General features: G+C 36.1%; 1 protein-coding gene across 1 annotated transcript in view; it reads left to right on the top strand.

The window, feature by feature from the left end:
* Window positions 1–24,089, top strand: part of PARN (poly(A)-specific ribonuclease) — a 182,551-nt gene that overhangs the window by 51,265 nt on the left and 107,197 nt on the right. Inside the window, exons 19-20 of the mRNA XM_027839597.1 lie at window positions 13,119–13,174; window positions 14,663–14,749. Of these exons, the coding sequence (XP_027695398.1) occupies window positions 13,119–13,174; window positions 14,663–14,749 (143 nt within the window). The remainder of the gene's footprint in view (window positions 1–13,118; window positions 13,175–14,662; window positions 14,750–24,089) is intronic.

Below are 24,089 nucleotides of genomic sequence, written 5' to 3'. Positions count from 1 at the left end.
ATGCAGTTAGGGAAATGCTTTTTTAGACTAGTGCACTAGAGTACTTTTAAAAACATCTTTGCCAAGCTCAATTCAAACACCACTTCCTATATGAGGCCTTTGCTCATCACAGCTGCTAATGTCTCCTCTGTGCAATTTACTGTGTATTTATCTTGTATACATGTATATGTGGACACGTTGTATTTCCTCAGAGAATGAAAGCTCCTTGTGGGTAGAAGCTGTTTGATTTTTGTCTTTGTATCCCAAGTACCTGTTACAGAGACTGACATATAGTAGTAGTAGTAGTAGTAGTAGTAGTAGTAGTAGTAGTAATAATAAATGCTAGTATTCATAAATACATATAATTAATAAAAACTTTTTGATTGAAGGAGAAAAGAAGGTTTTGAACCACTGTCTGTCAGCTCTTCATGTTAGCCACCTTGTTTTGTCTCAGTATCTCAGTGTTTCAAAAGCACAATGAAATCTTCTACTTATACTCCAAAAACCCTTATGTTCACATATAATTATCTTAATTTTAAGTGAATAATATAAGGACTGCCTTGGAGTCAGAAAGACTGGAGGCAAGACACTTATGTCCCAGAACTAGGCAACTCTCTAAGGACATAAGTCATAAGTAATTTGTGGCTCTGCAAAAGGAGGGGGTTTCCATACCGTGAGTTTTTATATGCATGAATTATGGATCTTATTCCTTTCCTCTTTCTCATCTGCTCTCCCTTGAAAGATGTCTAAATCTTTAGGCACATAAATTCTCATATTTTAAGTTATTGGATAAAGAATTCTTAAGTTTATCTGTATAACAATTTTGTACTTATGTATAACTTTTATATTGTTACAGATTTAGGGCAGGTCGTAAGTATTTTAGTGCTATCACTGGGGAAAGTCAGAGAAAATGTCTTGTTTTCCTTGTCAGTTGATGATATGCATAAGCTATTAAGTGTAACTGTATCTTTGGGTAGTACTTTGTGTGTTGATGGGGGAAAGAACTGAAGTGCTTGACTATTATAAAGTCTCTTTTCATAGGATAAGAGCAACTCAGCAAGCTTCTTGAGAGAATACTTCATGGGGATCTGTATTTTACTTTAAAAGATTTCAATACAAAATTGAATTATGAAGGAGAAATCATCTGCCTTCCATGTTGTTTGCAGTTTTTTAGAATTATGGGAAAGCTGTGTAAATTGTGAGAAAATAAGAGAATGGCAATTCGATCCTCTCCTTCAACCTATCATCTGGAGTTAGCACCTAAAGCAATGCTTTTCAAGTACCACCTTACAGGATCCTTTGGTGGTTACTGCAGGGAGAGCTTAGGAGAAGATGAAGACAGAGGCAAGATAGGAGAAAGCAGCAAGCTGATAGGTGACATTCATCTACAACATGCTGTAGAAGCAAATATCCCCAGAATTGAACGGTGTTAGTTTAATTCTCTTTTAACTGTAGCAGCACAGAGGAACTAGATGAATCACCATCCTTCTAAAAATAGTATTTTATACCCTCTAGGCATCTTCAGAAATGTAGCTTAAACTATGAGGAGATATAACTCAACCTACTTTTAAACTCCCTCAAATTAGCTGCGATACACATTCATTTCCAGATAAAAGGAGCCTAGATAAACAGACATTTTAAAAACGAAATCCATTTTGGGAGTCTTTGCAAAAATATGCAAAGGTAAATTTAAAGGCAAGTACTTTGATGAAATGTAATGAGTACAGTCTTCTAGATAAGTTCAAGGAAGCAGCAAACCTACTGAATTTGTTATCACTTAATACAGTATGCATTGGTCCAACATATATTTATTGAAGCTGTCTCCTCTTCCTTGCACTTATTTTGCCTTTTTCTTTCATTGCTCCAAACCACTAGTCTAAGACTCTTCAAGCACCACCTTAGTATAGGCACTTCAAGAGTAATTTACAAGTAGAGACTGCCGTGAGGCAGAGAGAAGGGGGAGGAGAGTATTGCTTATTAATTTATTTTCTGGCTTGTCTGATTTCCTTATTGTGTCCTGATTTTTTAGACTTTGTCTGAATCAGTACTTGTTTTCAAGAAACCATTAGTGAAGGGTTTGTCTTAGGTTGTTATCTGTTGTCCTGCATTACTATTCTTAATTACCAAAGTCTTGATTTTAAATAAGCTAACCTTGTGTTTAAGGTTTAGTCTATGTGAGAAACCTTAAATGGCACTCACCTGAACTCATCCTAGAGCCCTGGCACCATCAACAATACTGACACTTAGAAAGCAGTATGAGACTGTCCAAACACCTAGCTGTCATGATGTGGTGAAGATGCTTTTATTACTTTGCAAAAATTTCTCTTCAGTATAAGTATTGACTTAATATGTTTACTTTAATTCTGCCTTGTTTGGAAAAATAATATCAACCCACACATCCATATTTTAGCAGCTTGTCCTCTCCCTTAGGGGGAGATTAACAGTGAAATGCATGAAAGCAACCTTGCCTTATACTCACTGGGCATAAGTTGCTCCATTCTATAAGCAAGCAGATGAGTAGCTGTTTTTAAGGATCCATTGTTATCCTGTATTAAAGAGCAACAGTCTCAAAATGTACTCCAGGAATTTGTTTGTATTTAAAGAAAGATAATTTTTGTTTTCACAAACTAACCGACCCATGGATTTTTAGAGTTCTTGGTGACTAAACTGTCCTGAGCAAGCATTATGTTTAGTTTACTTTTATATTTAAAAACATATCCTTCTGTAAGACCTACAGATATTACCTCTGTTGAATGGCTACTTCAACATTTTTATTCCTGTATATTCTAGATATAGTTTGATGTGGCTCATTAGTCTTCAACTGAACTTTATTCCCATTGGTGTTGGTAATGCTACATCTCTGTTCAGAGGGAACCACATGAATTGACCTTGGGAAACAAAGTCAGGCAATGTTCTCTTTATCTAAAGAGCAAGTGACTTGATTGAAAATTGTGTTTACAACTGACTAGAATGAAAATAATTCTAAAACAACTCTCTTTTGTGCATTCACTCATATTTTGCACAGAAGCATTACTGAGCATTCAAAATAAATAGTCTGATTTAGGACACATTTCTGCTTGCCTTTATCCCCCTGATGATAAAATTAGTTTTTCATAGCCCATAAATATGTATAATGATGAGCCTTAGCATACAAGCTTCTTATGCAGTGCTTTTACTGCTGTGCCCTGGAGGAAATACCAAGACTATTTGCAAGTACGGTAGACCTGGTGAGTCATTAAATGTTTCAATTTTCAGTTGAAAGGCACATAGTGAAGCTAAGCTCTAAATTAATTCTTCACTAAAATTGCATTGAGATTAGATTTTACTCAATAGTTCTGTCTTCTAGTTTTCATTGGAGTGAGAGAAGTGCTATTTCACTTGAAAATATGTCTGTAATGCTGTGTGTGATCTCTCTTGAGAAGTTTATTGGAAAGAAGTTTTGATGACAGCAGGTAAAAGGAAATCTACATTTTGACCTGGTATATGAAATAATTAGCATTTTGATAGATTGAGAATTTTAATGACTTGAGATTTTGCTTTGTCAAAGAAATGAGAATAAGTTTTTTTCTTTGTTAAAACATACTTTGGGGGCAGCTAGGTGGCACAGTGGATAGAGCTCCAGCTCAGGAGGACCTGAGTTCAAATCAGGCCTCAGAACTTGACACTTACTAGCTGTGTGACCCTGGGCAAGTCACTTAACACCGATTGCCTCACCAAAAAGAAGGGAAAAAAAAAACATGCTTTGACATTTTTAGTCCACACAGTTCTCTAAAGGTCCTTCTGAATGCATGTTTTGTGTATCTGAAAATTGGGCTCTGAGTATTCAGGGGTCTCCTGACCAACTCTTAAGTTTCTATCATTCTGTGACTCCTCGTCTATGATTCTGTGACTTCTGGTGGTGATCGTTACATCTGAGTTCAGGTGATTGGAAAGACTTGATGCATGTACTACCTCTTTATTTTTGCAGCATACCCTCTACAACACATGGAAAGACTACTCTTTTGAATTGTGGCTGTAGCTATTGGATTTCCTGCCCATTTCTTCATCCTAACTTGCCTCTTAGCTGCCTGAAACCTTTCCGTAGACAAAACTTGCTCATAGGTGGCTTTTAAGATGGCTCTGCCACAGTTTCCTAGCAAACAACTGTTGTGCTACATTATTTGAAACTGTAATTTAGTCTGTTTTTAAAATATCTCTTCTGCTCCCTTTTTTGGTGGTTATTGTGCTTTAGGTAGCTGTTTTGTCAGCTAGCCACTGCTTGGGGATTATGTTGTCATATAGTCTTTTAATATATACAAAGGGGTTGTACCTTGATAACCATTGCTTCAGCATTCTGTAGTGGAAAAAGCATTGGACTTGAGTCAGGAGAAATCTGGGTTTGAATCTTGGCCTCTAACCATTCAATCTCATCAAGCTTGCATTTGCTCATTTGTAAAATAGAGATAATACATGCTCCCCTACCTACTCCACAGGAGTGCTTTTTAAGAAAGTGCTATGTATACCTTAAAGAAAAATAGGCATGTGAGCCTTTTTTCAGATAGAAGATGGGTTTTGTTCTTGACCTTATTATTAGCGTTACTCTTCTGTTGAGTTGCTGTTGTATTGAGTCAGTCAAAGAAATAGATCAAGACCCCACACAAAGGTGGTTGAAGGTTTGGAGTATGAGATCAGACAGATTAGACATTGCCATTTCTCTGTAATTTTTGGTTGGTAACTTTCTCTTCAGCATTACCATACTCTTCTCTAATCACCCAAAATAATGTTCCAAAAGTCTTAATGCATTTTAAGGGGTTTTTGTTTGTTTTAAAATAATTTCAGAAGTAGAAATGCTACAAACTTTTAAAAAATTGGAAAGGTTAATTATTTGAGTAAAAATATTGAAATTTTTAAAATTAAAATTGAACATAACCACTGTCTTGTGCTATAAATGCGCATTCCAGATTTTTGCTTTATAAAAACTTTCATCAGCTTCTGCTCAGTGACTGAAAGGATTGCAGTTGTAATCCTAGCCTGAACATTGTCCACAGAACAAAAGTTTGATGTATACGTAACACTTTTGACATAATTCCACAAGAAGAATTCTAATGGCGATAGATCTGGTGACTGAGGTGGCAAAATAAGAGGACCTTGTCTGCTGAGCCACTGGTTTGATAAAACATCACGCATAAACTGTCTCACATATAATATATAATAACAACTGCTCCATCTTAATAAAATTAAAATAAAAAATTCACAAAACATGTGTAAAAGAAATTTAAATAATTAAACTTTCAATGGAAGTTTGTAGCATTTATACTTAGGAAGTTATTAAAGCTTAAAACTACACCAAGACTTTTGGGATACCCTGTATCTATAAACCTGGTATTTGCATTGATTTCTTTCTTTTTTTCATGAAAATTAGAGAATCATTTGAGAGCATGCTTCCTTAATAGCTGATTGTGGTTAATTTGTATTTTAGTAATTTGATAGTTAAAATCTTTGATTGCCTGTAGGGCTTCCTTGTTGTATGTGCACCCAAAATCAACTTTAACTTTTTTTTGTTAGTTTGTAGAGTTAAGTAGACTCTGCACAGTATTCCAAAATAACCAATATGATTTCTTCTAGGTGTACTTGAACAGCAGAATCCCCTTAGGAGGATAGATTCAGAGGTCATTTGTTACAAGCACTTCATTTTTATAGATAAAAAACTGAGGCCCGGAGAAGTTTAAGTATCTTGCTCATGGTCACACATGTGGCAAATCACAGAATTGGAATTTGGACCCAGGTCTTTCGAGTCCTTATGCATCATTTTTCTGTCCTTAAACATAGTTATATAAAATACATGACAAAACATTTTATATTCATTGGGTCGTAGAGAATGGAATAATCAATCAGTGAACATTTATAAAGCATCTACTACTGTGTTCCAGCCACTGTGCTAAGCATTGGAGATAAAAAGGTGAAAGTCAGTCTCTGCCCTCAAGGAGCTTATAATCAAATGGGGGAGAAAAAATGCAAACAGATATATACAATGTAAGCTATATAGAGAATAAATAGAAAATAATTAATAGAGGGAAGACACTAGGATTAAGAGGGAGTAGCAAAAAGCTTGTAAAAGATGGGATTTTAGTTGAGACTTCAGGAAGGCAGCTAAGTGGCACAGTGGATAGAGTGCCAGACCTGGAGTTAGGAAGACTCATCTTCTTGAGTTCAAATCTGGCCTCAAATACTAACTGTGTGACCCTGGGCAAGTCGCTTAATCCTGATTGCCTTAGTTTCTTCATCTGTAAAATGAGCTGGAGAAGGAAATGGTGAACCACTCCAGTGTCTCTGCTAATAAAACCCCAAAAGAGGTCAACGAAGAGTGGGACATGACTGAAAACAGTTGAATAACAAAAGAAAGCAAGGGAGTTGAGTGGTTGGTGCAGAGGAGGGGAGAGCATTTCAGACATGAGGGACAGCCAGAGAGAATGCCTTGAGCTGAGAGGTAGAGTATCTTATTCATGGAACAGCCAGGAGGCCAGTGTCACTGGATCAAAGAGTATGTGGCAGAGGGAGTAAGGTATAAGGCTAGAAAGGGAGGAAGGAGCTAAGTTATAAAAGACTTTGAATGCCAAACAGAGCATTTTGTATTTGATCCTAGAGGTTATAGGGAGCCACTGGAGTTTATTGAGGAAGAGAAGCTGATTACATGATCAGACTTGTGACTTAGGAAAATTTAGTGGCTGAATGGAAGATGGATTGGAGTGAGAGACTTGAGGCAGGCAGATACATCAGCAGTCTGTTGTAATAATCTAGGCATGAGAAGATGAGGGCCTGCACTAGAGTGTCAGAGGAGAGAAGGGCGAATGTTAAAGAGATGTTGCAGAAGTGAAGTTGGCAGACCTTAGCAAGAGATTAGACATGGAAGGTAAGGGATAGGGACGAGTTGAGGATAATTCCTAGGTTACAAGTCTGAAGGTCTGGAAGGACAGTTTTGTCCTTTATAGTAACAAGGAAGGTGGCAGAGGGGAAGATTTAGAGGGAAAGACAATGAGTTCAGTTTTGGACATGTTGAGTTTAAAATGTTTCTTGGACATCTAGTTTGAGAAGTCTGAAAGACAGTTGGAGATGCAGGTTTGGAGGTCAGCAGAGAGTTTGGGGGCTGATTTGAGAATTACCAGCATAGAGATGGTAATTAAATCCTACCCCCATATACCAAGTGAAATGGTATATAGGGAGAAGAGAAGAGGGCCTGAACTGTGAGGGACACCTTTGATTGCAGGGTATGATATCTGCAAGAGGATCCAGCAGAGGAGACTGAGAAGGAGCAGAGTCAGATAGTTAAGAAGAGAACCAGGTGTCTCTAAACCTAGAGAAAAGAGATTATCAAGGACAGAGTGGTCAGCAATATCAGAGGCTATTGAGAGATCAAGGAGAATGAGGATTGAGAAAAGGCCATTGGGTTTGGTAACTAAAAGTTCACTAGTAACTTTGGACAGAACAGTTTCTTTTTACTTATTTGTTTATTTTTTATTTTATTTTAAATAGTATTTTATTTTTTTCCAGTGATATGTAAAGACAGTCTAACATTCATTTTTATAATATTTTGAGTTCCAAATTTTTCTCCCTTCTTCCCCTCCCCTCTTCCTAAGATGGTAAGCAATTTGGTATAGGTTATATATGTGAAATCATGTAAAATATTTCTATATGACTCATGTTGTGAAAGATGAAACAGAACACAAGGAAAAAACCACAAGAAAAATAAAGTAAAAAACAATATACTTCGATCTGCATTCAGAGTCCCATCAATTCTTTCTGTGGATGTGGATAGCATTTTCCATCATGAGTCCTTTGTAATTGTCTTGGATCATTGTATTATTAAGAGCGACTTAGTTGATCATCTTACAATGTTGCCGTTACTGAGTATTATGTTCTCCTGGTTCTGCTCACTTCACTCAGCATCAGTTCATATAAGTCTTTCCAAGCTTTTCTGAAATCTGCCTGCTCTTCATTTCTTATAGCGCACTAGTATTCCATTCCATTCATATACCACAACTTGTTCAGCCATTCCCCCAATTGATAGGCATCCCCTCAATTTCCAATTCTTTGCCACCACAAAAAGAGCTGCTATAAATATTTTTGCATGTGTAAATCTTTTTCTCTTTTTTTTTATGATCTCTCTGAGATATAGACCTAGTAGTGGTATTGCTGGATCAAAGGATATGCACAGTTTGATTGCCCTTTGGGCATAGTTCCAAATTGCTCTCCAGAATGGTTGGAGCAGTTTGCAACTCTATCAGCAATGCATTAGTATCCCAATTTTCATACATCCTCTCCAACTTTTATCATTTTTCCTTTCTGTCATATTAGTCAATCTGGTGGTATGAGGTGGTACTTCAAAGTTTTAGTTTGCTTTTGGAGAGAGTTTTGGTAGAGTGATAAAGTTGGAAGCCAGATTGTAAGGAGTTAACAAGAGAGTAAGAAGAGAGAAAGTGGAGGCACCTATTGCAGATGGCCTTTTCAAGGAGTTTAGCTACCAAGGGCAGAAGAGCGATAGGACAATAGTTGTCAGGGATGGAAGGATCAAGTGAGGGTTTTTTCAGGATGGGGAAGACACTGGCATATTTGTGAGACAGAAGGGAATGAGCCAGTAGATAGGGAGAGATTAAAAATTAGTGAAAGAGTGAGGATGACAAAGAGGATAATATGTTGGAGGAGATAGGATGGAATGGGATCGCTTGAACAAGTAGATGGGATAGCTTTGGTAAGGAGTAAGACCACCTCATTATGTGAGATAGTACTGAAGGAAGAGATAATTGCAAAAAGTATCTTCTTTGTTGTTAATGTCAAACAAATGCTAAATAAATGGTAAAATATTCATGAAAAGAGACAGGCATTACATTAAGGATCTTAGAACAGCATTTTTCTTAACTTTTTTGTTTGCACTTCTATGGCTGCATAGCACCGTCACAGAAATAGAATTAAATTTTATAGAATTATTGGTTTGAGTGAATATCTTTTAATATCTAAAGATGAAAGACATTCTAATTATTCCTTAACACAGTTCACAGTGAAGGAACAGCTTTTCATATGCATATCAAAATTTTTACTTGTTTACAGTTTTTTCCTGTTTTTGCTTAAAATTTAATGTCATGTAAGGTGATTTCTATGTAAAGTGTTTTAGCCTCTCATTTCAGAGAATTATTGTAGACCCTATGACAGCTAGCCTGTGTGTAGTATACATTCACTTAAAGAGTTTTATTAAAATTTCAAAGACCACAAATTTTTTCCAACATGATGCTCTGCAAGCAGCATTTTACAAGGAAGATGAGAGTTTATTGGGAGGAGTTTGCCTTGGTTTGTATTCCCAGAAGCAAAGCTGCAAATACAAGAGTTCATTTTACAGTCTCATGACTTTCTCAGCATGTTGTTGGCTGCCACGTTACATGCACTGTGGGGTTTCATTGTTTTGACTTGGTTTGCATCCATTGTCCAATGTCCAAAACCAAATCACTAAATCCGAGGCTTAGGAAAAAGTTAAGAAAAGCTGTTAATAAATTGCACATAAGAACTTTCTGTTTGGTTGAAATAATAAGTAGACAATGTTGTTTGGATAGCTTTTTGTCGTTTGGGTATTTTGATTAGAAATTAATTTTAATTCAAAAAAAATTTTCTACAATAGAAATAATTTGCCTGTGGGTTATAATAATTTGACTATTAAGGAGAAGAGAGTGATTAACAATGTCAAAGGCTATAGAGAAATCAAAGAGAATTGAGAAGAGACTGTTGGATTTGATAACTAAAAGTTCACTGGTGACTTTGGAGAGAACAGTTTCATTGGAATGATAAGGTTGGGGGGCAACTAGGTGGCGCAGTGGATGGAGCACCAGCCCTGGAGTCAGGAGAACCCGAGTTCAAATTTGGCCTCAGACACTTGACACTAACTAGCTGTGTGACCCTGGGCAAGTCACTTAACCACGTTGGAAGCCATATTGTAAGAGGTTAAGAAGAGAGTGAGAGAGGAAGTGGGGGCACCTATTGTAGATGGTCTTTTTAAGGAGTTTAACTATCAATGACACTTAGCACGGATAATAATTTACATTGTTTCTGTAAATAATCCCTATTCATGAGATTAATCAAGGAAGATCTTTTAAAATATTAAATCATAAACCATATATATACAGATATATATAATACATATATCTGTATATATATGTGCCCACTGGAAGGATTCCACAAGTTTTCCAAATATAGTATTAGATAAGCCTGTAATTAAAAAATAACAAAAAAGTAATTCTTTGTTAATGCATTTTCAGTTACTGCCCTTTAATTATTTCCTTTTAAACTTATTTTTTTCCTTTACTAAATGAGACAATATAGACAATATAGATACAGCAGGGGGAAATCTTAGTTATTAAAAAAAATTAAAGGATAGCTTGAATTATGAAAATTTTCAGCTGTACAGGTTCACTGTTTTCTAGTATGTGTAAAACAAAACAATTAACAGACTTTCTAAGTAAAGATATTGTTGAACTTTCATTAGGATTAAATAAATTGCTTATTTTTAGTCATTAGAAACATAATCCATTTGCTGTAGTGCTAAATAAAGTCTAAAAAATACTCTTAAGTGCATTAAATATGGCTCCTATATAAATTTGTTCACACTTAAGTTGCTTAACAAATTCCTTTTATGATAGGTTATACAAAAATGAGGAACGATAGTGCATTCTAATTATTACAAATTCTAAATTAGAATCTAAGTTATCAATTTAATTATTTCCTATAATAATTATAAAATGTTATACAGTTTGAAAAATTAGTTTATTTTTTACCTTTTTCTCATCTCCAATTAATTGCTAGATCAAAGCAGATAAAACACAGGCCTGGGATATCATTTATTAATAATGTCATACTTTCAAACATGTTATAGAAAGTTGCCTATTAATTGAAATTTTGGATATTAAACAGTTATTTTTTTTAAACTTTTGAATGATCATGTCAAAGATGATCCAAGGGATCATAGATTTAGAGCTGGAAGCAATTTTGGATTGTATCACCCTCATTTTATATATGAAGAAACTGAGGCTCAGAGAGATTAAATGACTTGCCCAGGGTTAACAACTTGAGTACCATTTGATAATCATGTAATATCTGAGGTAGTGTTTGAACTCAGGGCTTCTTGACTTCAAGTCCAACACTCTTATGTACCACACCCATCTAGCTGCCTTTTTGAGTCTCAGTTAATCTTCAGTTGGAAACTACTTCTAGTACTTTAGATTTTTATAACCTTCACTGTTTCTTAAATCTAAATTAATTAATAATAATTAATGCTTGCTGACTGCAATAGGAAAACTACTATTTAAAAAAGCCCTATTGCAATTCTTTTGTTATATCATTCCTTCGTTTATCTCTTCCTTATTCTTGCAATCTTGTATTTTAATGCTTTTTCCTTTTTCAGTAATATATTTCTCAAAGAATGTAATTTTACTTAGACATTTAAGTTCCTAAACCTATAAATAGAGGATTCACTAGAATTCATGGATTAATCTCTTGAGTTTTCCAGTGGAGAATTTAATTTCACTTTATGAATTTTTATGGCATGATAGAATATTGAGACTGCTAACATATTTGTAAGAATGATTTCCCAAGTTCTTAGTTTGAATTAACTCCTTCAGGCCAATTCTTAGGTGTTAGGAGTAATTTATTAAATAAAAGGAATCTTGAAACATGAGTACATTTTTTGAAAATAATAAGATAAGATTCTTAACCAGTAGATCAGGACCAAAAAGTTGTATTATAGGTGAAAAATTATTTTAAAAAATAAAACTATTTTAGTAATTAAAGATTTTATTGTCATGGGTAGTGTTTTTGGCTCCTTTGAGCAATGTGTTTATTTCTCCTATTAGTGCTATCACTTGTTAGATCACTAACTCTTGAATAAGGAGTAGAAATGAGTCTTTAAATGCAAGATAGTGACAATAGTCTAATACAAGACGTATTCCAAGGATAAAGTAGTTTTTAATGGATAATAAGTCTATTATCAAAAAGTTGAAGTTCTGCAGATATTAGTTGAGTAAATTAAATTTTAAAAGTCCGTAAAAACAAAATCACTTTTAGTGAAAAGAGAATTTGGAAAGTTAGGAGAGAAGTGAATAATTTGCAACAGTGATTTGCATTGAGAGAAGTAGCACAATAGTCATAATCAAGGACATGCATAAAAAGTCATTTTGAGAATGAGGAATAATATGCATATAGCATGAGTGTGAGTTAGTATCCAAGAATATTAAATGACAGAAAGGAAATCCTTCAGTGCATTGGGTGTATCTATTATGGAGGATTTATGGAAGTACACGGACAGGAGTGTCAAGATGAGAAACAGTGGATGAATTATAATTTGTACTGGTAGAAGTGACTACAGCAGACATCATTAATCTATTTAAATATAAAATTTATCATTAATATTTTTAAGAGCCTCTTCATTTAAGAAACAGAAATGGAAACCTGTGTTGAAATCAGCTCCTATCTTACCATCATTTCGATGCAGAAATACGCTAACTATTCTTTAGTTTTTTGTTTATACTTTATTATTCAAAGCCAGAAAAAGTCATTGTTTAGGGTGAATGAATGAATGAATAAAGCATTTACTTTGCTTAACTGTGCTAAGTACTAGGAATACAAAGAGGGAAAGGAAGACAATCTCTGCTCTCTGGCACCTCATATTCTAATGAGGAGACAACACAAGGTTTCAACTGTAAGGTCCCGTGGTTCTTAGGATACAGTGTCAAAGCAGATATTAATTCCCCTTTAATATCACTTGTACTAGTGAAATCATATCAGTTTTTGATGTTGAACCATTGGATAGTGTTTAAGGACTTTGGTGGCAAGAACTTTATTAGGTTATGCTTCCTAATACTTGTATTGTTCCATCATAGGCTAAATGGCTGTGTTGCTTTGTAACATTTTAATGGTGTTTATTAATATTAGTCAAAGCTCTTTTTCTATATGTGGTCACTAATTAGTCTAAGTTACTATTTTTTTTAAATAGATGATATTTAACCATTACTAGGATATGTGAAATAATGTTTCTGTTCAGAATATTTACAGAATCCTGTATTTCCTTTTATTTAAAGTAAAATGTGAGTTTGGCCATGACCATTTTTCCATTCTTGTCATCTCAGGCTATTTCTTATGAGGGTCATGGATATCCCATATCTCAATTTGGAAGGACCAGACTGTAAGTGATTTTGATTTTTTTGAATTTGAAAAATTCAGTATGTGATATTTAGGACTAGCTGATGAAATATCTCTTAAGAAAGCTCCTGATTCATTTCAAAGTGGACAGTGACTGTATGGCTAGGGTAATTAAAATAATAGGGCCCTTCAGCTTTGATTAATTCCTACTTATATTTATTTCCCATTGTTTATATGATTTGGAGTTTCTTTTTCATATGGTTTCTAAAGTATTTATTTCAACCAGAACTCTAATTTCATGATTTCTTCCAGATTTTTATGACCAGTTTATAAAGAAAAATTAGACATTTGTTTCACTTATAGTTATTCACTAAACTCAATATTTCTTCCACAATTACCTTTAAAAAAAAAAAACTACTGCTAGTATTTGGAGATTTTTCTCCCATTAAAAAACCTACAAAAACCCAATATATTTAGAAGAAAAATGCTTATCATTTTTCTCTTCTGCCTGCCTCATTCATCTTTCCCTTTTCTGCTTTACTTAGACAATGTGCCTCAGGGGTGAAGAATTGAGAGACTTATATTTAAGCAAAACTGCTGCATATAGGTTGGGCAATGAGTTATTCATTTTCTTCTAAACCAACATATGGAATAAATAGATTAAAATGAGAAGAAATGGTTCAGTGAAAGATCCTGAACAAAGAGATCATTGTATCTTTAAAAATAAAATTAGTTAGAGCTACAAGGCAATTTTGTAAAAAGAAAGAATATTCTAGCATAAGGACTCTGGGAGATTCTCACAGCGTAGGCAGCTTGGTGGCACAGTGGATAGAGGGCTGGGCCTGTAGTCAGGAAGACCTGAGTTCAAATATGGCCTCAGACACTTTCTAGCTGTGTGACCCTGGTCAATTCATTTAACTTCTGTTGGCCTCAGTTTCCTCATCTGTAAAATGATGATAATAATAGCATTTATTTAATCCTTACTACTCCTAGGTAGTTGTAAAGATTAAATGTGATAGTTATAAAATGCTTAACACAGTACCTGGTATATAGTAGACATTATATAAATGTTAGCTATTGTTTGTTGTTGTTATTACAATTATAATTATTACTATAGTAGAAAACTAAGGTCTTGTGTAAGATGATAGTCTTCTTAATCTTATTAACAAGTCATAGTTGTTGAGCACCATTTGTTAATCATGTAACAATGGGGCAGCTAGGTGGCGCAGTGGATAGAGCACGGGCCCTGAATTCAGGAGGACCTGAGTTCAAATGTGGTCTCAGACACAACACGTACTACCTGTGTGACCTGGTCACTTACCCCCATTGCCTAACCAAAAAAAAAATATCACGTAACATTAATAGAGAATCCCCACGTTAGTCTGGGTTTGGTATCTACCAGAAAATGTGTGTTGTAGCAAAATAAGTTTAAGGTAGTAAAGCATCTGGTTGCCTTTGGAATAGGAAATACAGTAAATATACTTGAATCACCTTTCAAATGTAAACCTTCCATTAAAAATGTGTCTCATAGTGCAACCTAAACGAGATCATGTTCTACATGTGACATTCCCCAAAGAGTGGAAAACCAGTGACCTATACCAGCTTTTTAGTGCCTTTGGTAAGTGACTTAAAGTTAGATTTACTTTTGTAGTTTTTGGTTTTTTGTTTTGTTTTGTTTTTGTTTTGTTTTACCTTTGCTTGGATGGTATGTAGAAAACATCAGTTTAGGAATAAAGAAATGTTATATGCAAGGTTTTAACCTTATTCTTGGTCTTCCTCATTATAGCATAATGTAACCTTTAATAAAAACTATCAAGAGTTTTAATATTTAGGAAATACCACAACAAAGCAAGATAAACTTATTTTTGATGTAGCTAAATTTCTCTTGTGTCTCCATGGAAAACCAAGAAGTCCAGACAAAGAATAACATCTCTTATTTCGCACTCTTTGCTTTTTTTTTTTTTTTAAAGTATATGATAAATTCTGTACATTGCTTTCAAAATGGTCTGGCTTATCTCTGCTTCTTTCTGAATTTTCAGTTCTTTGCATTTAAAACAGTGGTTGAAGAGGCAGTCTAAGGTATCCTGTCTTATTTTAGTTTTTTTCTTATGGCTTATGGATCAGGAATTTTTTTAGCACTACGTTATCATATAGCTCCTTCAAGTTGCTCAAATAAATTAACTTTTTAAACTATCTCTCAACTCTTGTGTTTGTATTTCAGAATTCCTACTCAGCTCTTGTCTTTTCATTGGAAATGGTTGAAAATCTTCTATTAAAGATTAATTTTTCTTTTTACCTATATACTCAGCTTTTCTGGTTAAGTTATTCTTGTTGTAAGTGTATATTTTTTAACTTTTGGAATATTGTATTCCAAGATCTCCTCTCATGTACTGTTAAAGCTGCTACATCTTGTTCTGTGGTATTTAAACTTCTCTCTGGATGCTTGCAATATTCTTTCTTTCACTTAGAAACTCTGGATTTTGGCAGTAACATTCCTGGAACTTGTCTTTTTGGGTTACTTTCAGGAGGTAAATGGTAAATTCTTTCAAACTTTACTTCGTCCTCCAGTTCTAATAGATCTAGATAGTTTTCATTCGTGATTTCTTGAAATATGTGCTTTCCTAGCTATTGTCCCTATTGGGCTTTTGTGTGGAAGAGCTCTTGCGCCTTTGCTGTCCTAGTCTGAATATTGTTGTTCTCTTGGTTACTGCCCTTTATCCTGGGGCTCCTCCAGGCTTCCAGTGTCTCCATTATGAGGTTTTCTGATCACATTGGAGCTTTATAACCCCTCTGGCTCTTTTTTAGGGAAGCTCAGTTTCCAGTTTTGTGACTCTGGAAATAGATGGCAAAAAGTGTTCTATCTTCTCACTGGGAAAGGATAGTTCTGACTTTTCTGAGATGAAAGGTAGCCCTTTCCTATTGCCTGTGGGCTTCTGGCTTATTTTTTGTGCAGTTCTGGGTTGGAAGAGGTCACTTATTCTAATTTCTTATTAGATTTCTTTTAAGTGCATACTTAAGGGTTTTTTAGGAGTAGGTGTATGGGAGCCAGAGGCATCTAAGTGGCACAGTGGGTAGAGTACTGGCCCTGGAGTCAGGAGGACCTGAATTCGAATTTGGCCTCAGACATCTATTAGCTGTGTGACCCTGTGCAAGTCATTTAACTTCTGTTTACTTCAGTTTCCTTATCTATAAATTAAAATAAGCTGGAGAAGGAAACAGCAAACCACTCCGGTATTCTTGTCAAGAAAATCCTAAATGAGATCTTGAAGAGTTAGATACAGCTAAGCAACTAAATAACAGCAACATAATATTCTGTTTGAGCTAAATCCCCAAAGTTTTGGTATGTTGTTTCATTATTTTCATTGATGAAATTTTCTCTTATTTCTTTTATTTGCCAGTGCTTTAGGATTAAATTAGTATCCAATTAATTTTTAATACTTTCTTCAGAGGCCTTATATTGAATATAATTTTTTTTGCCTTGCAGTCAGTAAAGGAAATGTTTAGTATTTGTTTTATTTGTTTGCAAAGTGTTTATGCTTCAATGTATGGTCAGTTTTTGTATATTTGCTGTATATACTTGAAAATCATGTATTTTCTTATCATTCACTAATCACCAGGGATGAATTATCTTTAATATTTTTCTACTCTATTTTAAGTTCTCTTTGGTTTCTTAACTTCTTTCTTGTTTATCTTTTTGTTAGATTTGTCTAGGTTTGAAAGTGGTATATTTTGATCCCCTACTACTAGAATTTTATTCTGTATTTCGCTCTACAATTCATTTATATTTTTTTCTTTTAGTATTCAGATGTTATGTATTTGGTGCATATATTGGTTTATTATCTATAGAACCTTTAAGCATAATATTATTTCTTTGCTTATCTCTTTTTTGTTTATTTTTTCTGTTGCTTTATACTTCTTGCTGCATTGCCAGCCTCCTCACGTGAAAAGACCTCATACTGCAGGTGCATCAGGGCATAGCACATCCCCTGAGGAAAAGCTGGTGGGCCCAAGCCAGATGTTTTTTATTTGCATAGGGTGTCTACCCCTCCCTGCCGCTACCTCATAGCCAGCTACCTCAGATGAGAAGACCTCAGACCACAAGTCCACTAGTGTCCTGAGCCTTCCATCTCCTGCTTGGTGCAGCATGTCCCCTGAGGAAAGGCTTCTTGCGACCAGGCTAGGCATCCATCATTTTCCCCAAAGCAACTGCTTCAATCTGTACCAGTACAAGGCATCTGCCACCTTGTGCTACCAGTCCAGTCTCCCTACTTAATAATGTGGAGAACCTCCAGTGCAAAGAACAATTCTCCCTTCAACTTCAGTTCTCCCATCTCCTGCTGTGCCCGTTCTTTGAGAATTGAGCAGTAGCACCCACCACTCAATGATGAACATTCTTACACCTGGTCATACACTTCACATCCCAGTGAGGCTGAACTTCTGTGGTTCACCATCTAAACTCCACTCAACACCCAATTCCTCATTTTCATCCCCCTCAGCCCTCCCACCCCAAAATTTTATCCTAATTGTACCTGGTACTTTCATTGTGCCTTCTGGAATGCCTGTTCCATAGGCAACGGACTTCCTTTCATCTTAAATCTTTTCCTCTCCCACTGCTTCCATTTACTAGCTCTTTCTGAAAGCTGACTTTCCCCTGCTGAAACAGCTTCCCTGATTACCCTTTGCAGTCCTGGCTACGCCTTCCCTCATTCTTCTTCGTTCACTGATCCAGACAGAGTAGTTGGAATTCTTCTTGATCCTCATTGACATTTCCAGGTTCTGCCCCTTCCTCCTTCATTCCATAACCTCTCTTCCTTTGTGACTTATGCTGTTCATATGTACTACTCAATCAAAATACTGTAGTGGTTGTCTGCAGACACTGCCTTTCCCCCGGTCACTCTCCTTTCCTCAATGAGTTGAATATTTTGCTTACAGTTTTTCTCTCCTACCCAATACCTGCCTGTTATACATATTGATTCTCCCTCAGATATCCTAAGCAGTGGGTTTCCCGACCTCTTCTCTTCTCGTAAGCTACTCCTCTTCCATCCCACCTCAGCCACACGCAAAAATGGTCATACCCTTGATCTTGCTATCACCCACAAATGTACCACCTCCATGTTAAAAAATTCTGAAATCATCTTATCTGACCATAATCTATTGATCTTTCAACTTTCCTTCTGCCTTCCCTTATATAACCCTACTCTTCATCCTCACTGTAACCTCTAGTCCTTCAACCCAGTTTTCTTCAGGTCATCTCATCTGTACTAACCACTCTACCCTCTCCTACCCATTTTGACTCCTTGGTAAACCGACTCAACTTTATACTCTCCTACTCTTGAGTCCCTTGCCCCCTTATCATATTGCTGATTATACCCAGCCAAGCCTCAGTCTTGGATTACTCCCCCCCATTCATTGCCTTTGTGACTACACATGTCCTGCTGAATGAAGGTAGAGAAAATCGCACAACCGTTCCAACTACAAATGCGTGTTACATAACCTCAATTGAACCCTCAACTGCTGCAATTCAGTCCTATTATACCTCTCCTATCAACTCACCGTCCCACTCTCCAAAGCAGCCTTTCTAAACCTTTTCATCTCTCCTTGAACCTCCCATGGCTCTTCTTCCCTACTGTCAGCTGAGAATCTTGCCTCATGTTTTACAGAAAAAAGTAAGGCCATTCACCATCCTTCCTCATCTCCTGTCATTTTAGGTGTCTCTTCTACTTTCTCTTTCTCTACTCCTGTTTCACTTGATGAAATGGCCTTACTCCTCACCAAGACTAACTCTTCTACTTGTTCAAATGATCCCATTCCATTCTGTTTCCCCCAGTAGATTGCCCCCTCTGTCAGTCTGACTCTCTCACTTATTTTCAATCTTGCCCTCTTTACTGGCTCATTTCCTGCTGCCTACAAACATGCCAAAGTCTCTCCCATCCTGAAAAAACCCTCACTTGATCCTTCCATCCCTGTTATCCTATTTCTCTTCTGTCCTTTGTAGCTAAACTCCTCGAAAAGACTGTCTACAATAGATGCTTCCATTCCATTCTCTCTCACACACTGTCTTTTTTTTTTTTCCTGGCTTTTTAAAATTAATTTATTTTTAGTTTTCAACAGTCACTTTCATGAGCTTTTGAGTTTTAAATTTTTCACTCCCTCCCTCCCCACCTTCCTCCCAAGATGCTGTGCAATCTGATATAGGCTCTACATATACATTTCTATTAAATATATTTTCACATTAGTCATGTTGTAAGGAAGAATTAGAACTAATAGGAGGAACCACAAGAAAGAAGAAACAAAACAAAACAGAAGAAAAAAAGAGCAAATAGTATGCTTCGATCTGCATTCAAACTCTATAGTGTTTTCTCTGGAAGTAGATAGCATTTTCCATCATGAGACTTTTGGAGATGTCTTAGATCCTTGCATTGCTAAAAAGAGCTAAGTCTGTCAAAGTTATTCATTACACAGCATGGCTGTTATTGTGTACATTCTCTTGGTTCAGCTCACTTCACTCAGCATCAGTCCATACAAGTCTTTCCAGGTTTTTCTGAAGTCTGCCTGCTCGTCATTTCTTATAGCACACTAGCATTCCATTCCATTCATATACCACAACTTGTTCAACCATTCCCCAATTGATGGACATCCCCTCAATTTCCAATTCTTTGCCACCACAGAAAGAGCTGCTATAAATATTTTTGTACATGTGGGTCCTTTTCCCATTTGTATGATCTTTTAAGATACAGCCCTAGAAATGCTATTGCTGGGTCAAAGGGTATGCACATTTTTTATAACCCTTTGGGCATAGTTCCAAATTGCTCTCCAAAATGATTGGATCATTTAACAGCTCCACCAGCAATGAATTAGTGTTCCAATTTTCCCACATCTTCTCCAACATTTATCATTTATTTGTTTTGTCATGTTCTCCAATTTGATAGGTGTGATGTGGTACCTCAGAGTTGTTTTGATTTGCATTTCTCTAATCAGTAGTGATTTAGAGCATTTTTTCATATGACTATGGATAGCTTTAATTTCTTCATCTGAAAACTGCCTGTTCATATCCTTTGACCATTTATCAATTGGGGAATGACTTGTGTTCTCTATATATTTTAGAAATGAGGCCTTTATCAGAGACTGGCTGTAAAAATTGTTTCCCAGCTTTCTGCTTCCCTTCTGTAATCTTGGTTACATTGGCTTAGTTTGTCCAAAAACTTTTCAGTTTAATGTAATCAAAATTAACCACTTTGCATTTCATAATGTTCTCTATCTCCTTTTTGGTCACAAATTCTTCTGTTCCCCATAAATCTGACAGGTAAACTATTCCTTGTTCTCCAAGTTTGCTTATAGTATCAGCCTTTATATCTAAATTGTCTCACTCTCTATTTAACCTCTTAAAATTTGGTTTCTGATCTATTATTCCACCAAAATGGCTCTCTCCAAAGTTACTGATGATCTCTTAGTAACCAAATGCAGTAGCCTTTTCTCAGTCTTTATTCTCCTTGATCTCTGCACAGCCTTTGATACTGTAGATCTCTTTGTAGATCTCTTCTCCCTGATATTCACTTCTTTCCTGATTCTCTTCCTGTCTGACTGTTCCTTCTTTGTATCTTTTGATGGATTTTTTTTATTATGGTAATTTTTATTTTTTTTTTTTGTTTTCAACATTTACTTCCACAAGATTTTGAGTTCTAAATTTTCACCCCATCTCGCTCCTCCCCCCACCCCAAGGTGGCATGCATTCTGAATACCCCTTCCCGTAGTCTGCCTTCCCTTGTATCTCTTCTCCGCCTTCTCTTATCCCCTTCCCCTTCAATTTTCCTAGAGGGCAGGATGGATTTCTATACCCCATTTCCTGTATTTCTTATTTCCCAGTTGCATGTGAAAACATTTTTTTAAACATGTATTTTTAAAACTTTGGGTTCCAAATTTTCTCCCTTCCTCCCTCCCCACCCACCCTCATTGATAAGGCAAGCAACTAATTATAGGTTATATATCTGCAGTTATGCAAAACACTTTACTTTATTTCCCTTAATCCTATCCCCCCCGATTTATTCTATTCTTTCTTTTGACCCAGCGCGATATACCTTTCTGATCAACCATCCAGGCCGTCTTTGGCCGGAAATTTGTTTCACTCTGTCTTTTTGTGAGTTCTGCTGCTTTAGAATTTGTTTAGAGCTATTTTTTATAGGTATTTGGAGGGGTTTAGGGGGAGAGCTCAAGCAAGTCACTTTTTTCCCTCCGCCATCTTGGCTCCCAATGGATTTTCTTGTATATATCATGACCTCTTACCATTGATGTCCCTTAGGATTCTGTCCTGAATCTTCTCTCTACATACTATTTAACTTGGTAATCTCATCACCTCCCATGAATTAATTATCATCTTTATGCTGATGATTCTCAAATCTACCTTTCCTATCCCAGTCTCTGTGCTGACTTCAATTTCACATCTTCACCCACCTTTCAAACATACAGAACTGGAAGTCCAGTAGACATCTTAAACTCAGTATGTGCAAAGTTGAACTTATTATCTTTCCCCCTAAACCCTTCTTCCCTCCTACTTTCCCTATTACTGTAAAGAGCAACACCATTCTCCTAGTTCCTCAGGCTTGCAACCTAGGAGTCATCCTTTAGTTGCTTCGAACTACAAATACAAAATGCTCAGTTTGGCATTCAAAATCCTTCATAACCTAGCCCCCTCCAACTTTTCCAGTCTTCTTATACCTTATTCCGTGACACGTACTCTTTGATCCAGTGACACAGGCCTCCTGGCTTTTCCATGAATAAGACATTCCATCTCTCTCTCTCGACATTCTCTCTGGCTGTCCCCCATGCCTGAAATGCTCTTCCTCTTCCACTCCAACTACTGACCTCCCCGGTTTCCTTTAAGACCTAACTAAAATACTACCTCCTATAGGAAGCTTTCCCTAACCCCTCTTAATTTCAGTGCCTTCCCTCTCATTTCCTTTTTATCCTATATAGAGTTTGCTTTATATATATTTGATTGCATGTTGTCTCCCCCATTGGATTATAAGGTCTTTGAGGGCAGGAACTGTTTTTTTTTTCCTTTTCCTAAATCTAAATCCTAAATTTCCTAAATCCCTAGCATTTAGCATAGTGTCTGGCACGTAATAGGCACTTCATAAATGTTTTTTAAATTGAATTGCTACCCCTGCTTTTTTTTTTTTTGTTCACCTGTACTGTCATATATTTTTGCTCTAGTAGCCCTTTAACTCTATGTGAATTGTTATTTTTCAAGTTTTTGGAGGGGGGGGTTTAGGGATTTTTTTTTTTTTTTTTGGTCAGTGACATATTTTTGGATTCTTTCTAATTCATCCTACTGTCCTCTTCCATTTTATGACTGACTTCATCCCATTCACATTAAGAGTTACTGTTTTTATTGTTATTTCTTACTATCCTGTCCTTTCATGTTTTTTCCTTTCTTTGCTCTAGCCTCTCTCTTTATAAAGAAGATAACATTGATAAATGAGGAGTTGGATTAACATTTGTGATCTATGATTGAAGCAACATATTTCTGTTCATTTTTCCCTATTTTCTTCATCTTGTCCTGTCCCTAATTATAGGTTTTGACTTTTTTGCCCCATATTCCCAGCTTGGAAGTTCCCTTTCACTTCTAGCCTCTGATATTGGCATTTTTATTGCTTATTATTAGTTCTTGACCTATTCTTCCCTTCCTTTCTCTGTTCCTTAATAGTTCCTTGCAGAGATAAATGTATTTCTATAACACATTTATTGTATATGTGGCTGTGTGTGTGTATGTGAAATGTGTTCAACCCTACTTTTTCTGGTTCAAATGGTGGTGAGATTCATCATATATCTGTTCTCACTCAAATCTTCTATTTTTATATATTCTTCAGCCCGTGCACTCCTATTTTGTGACACAGTAATGTCCTTCCTATTCCCCTTCCTTTTCTCCTCAGCATATTTCCCCCTTTCCTCCATTTTTCTGCCTTTTTCAAGACCATCAAAATAGAACTGAACAACTCCCAGGGCATCTGCTTGTGTTAACTTTTTCTGTGATTCTAGGGTTCTGAGAGTTTGCTTCCTTTTTCTTCCCATATTATAATGTAAACTATTTATCAGATAGTTCTTTCAGAATGATCAAATATATTTGCCTTTCAGTGTTTCTCTTGACTCCTTTGTTTACTTTTCAGATATTCTGTTGAATTCTGGCCTCTTCATAAAGATTGCTTTGAAGTGCTTTGTTTTTTTAGTGAAATAGAGTACTTTGAAGCACTTCTAAACCCCAGAAGAAAACTCCCAGGAATGTCATCATCAAAATCCAGAGCTTCCATGTCAAAGAAAAAATACTGCAAGAAGTTTAAAAAAAAATTCAAGTACCAAGGAGCCCCAGTCAGGATCACACAAGACTTGGCAGCTACCATGATTAAAAGAGATGAAAGTCTAGGATATAACATTCCAATTGAAAAAAGATAAAGGCTTACAACCAAGAATGACCTCTCCCACAAACTTGACTGTAATGCCTACAAGTATTTGCATTTTAAAGATACTCTTGGCCTTTTCATTAGAAATGCTTGGCTGGGCAAGTCACTTAACCCCAATTGCCTCAAAACAAAAACAAACAAACAAAAGAAATGCTTGGAAATCTCCTGCTTGGTCCAGGATGTGGTTGCTCAGGCTAGGCTCCATCTTCTGTAGAAATCACTAGGTTTGGTTTTTTCTTGATTACTCAGATTAGGTTTTGGCCTTAGTTGCTCTCTCTCTTTATAGTTTAAAACCTACATTTGGCTCTCTCTTACTGTAAGTCTCACAGATTCAACTTGTAAGTCTGACAGATTGCTGATGGAGGTGGTAGTTGGCTTCATAGGACTCTCTAGTTATTTTACTTCCCAGGGACTGTCATGACTCTTTATCCCGCTGTGGCTTGGGCATGAATTTTCTGGTTAGTAGAATGCCTAGGGACTGTACTGTCTGGATCTGGAGATGGG

The sequence above is a fragment of the Vombatus ursinus genome, unplaced genomic scaffold (genome assembly GCF_900497805.2).
Source record: "Vombatus ursinus unplaced genomic scaffold, bare-nosed wombat genome assembly UNPS02014832.1, whole genome shotgun sequence".
NCBI classification, from domain to species: domain Eukaryota; kingdom Metazoa; phylum Chordata; class Mammalia; order Diprotodontia; family Vombatidae; genus Vombatus; species Vombatus ursinus.
The sequence above is the reverse complement of the archived record's forward strand: the minus strand, read 5'-3'. Positions and strand labels throughout refer to the sequence as shown.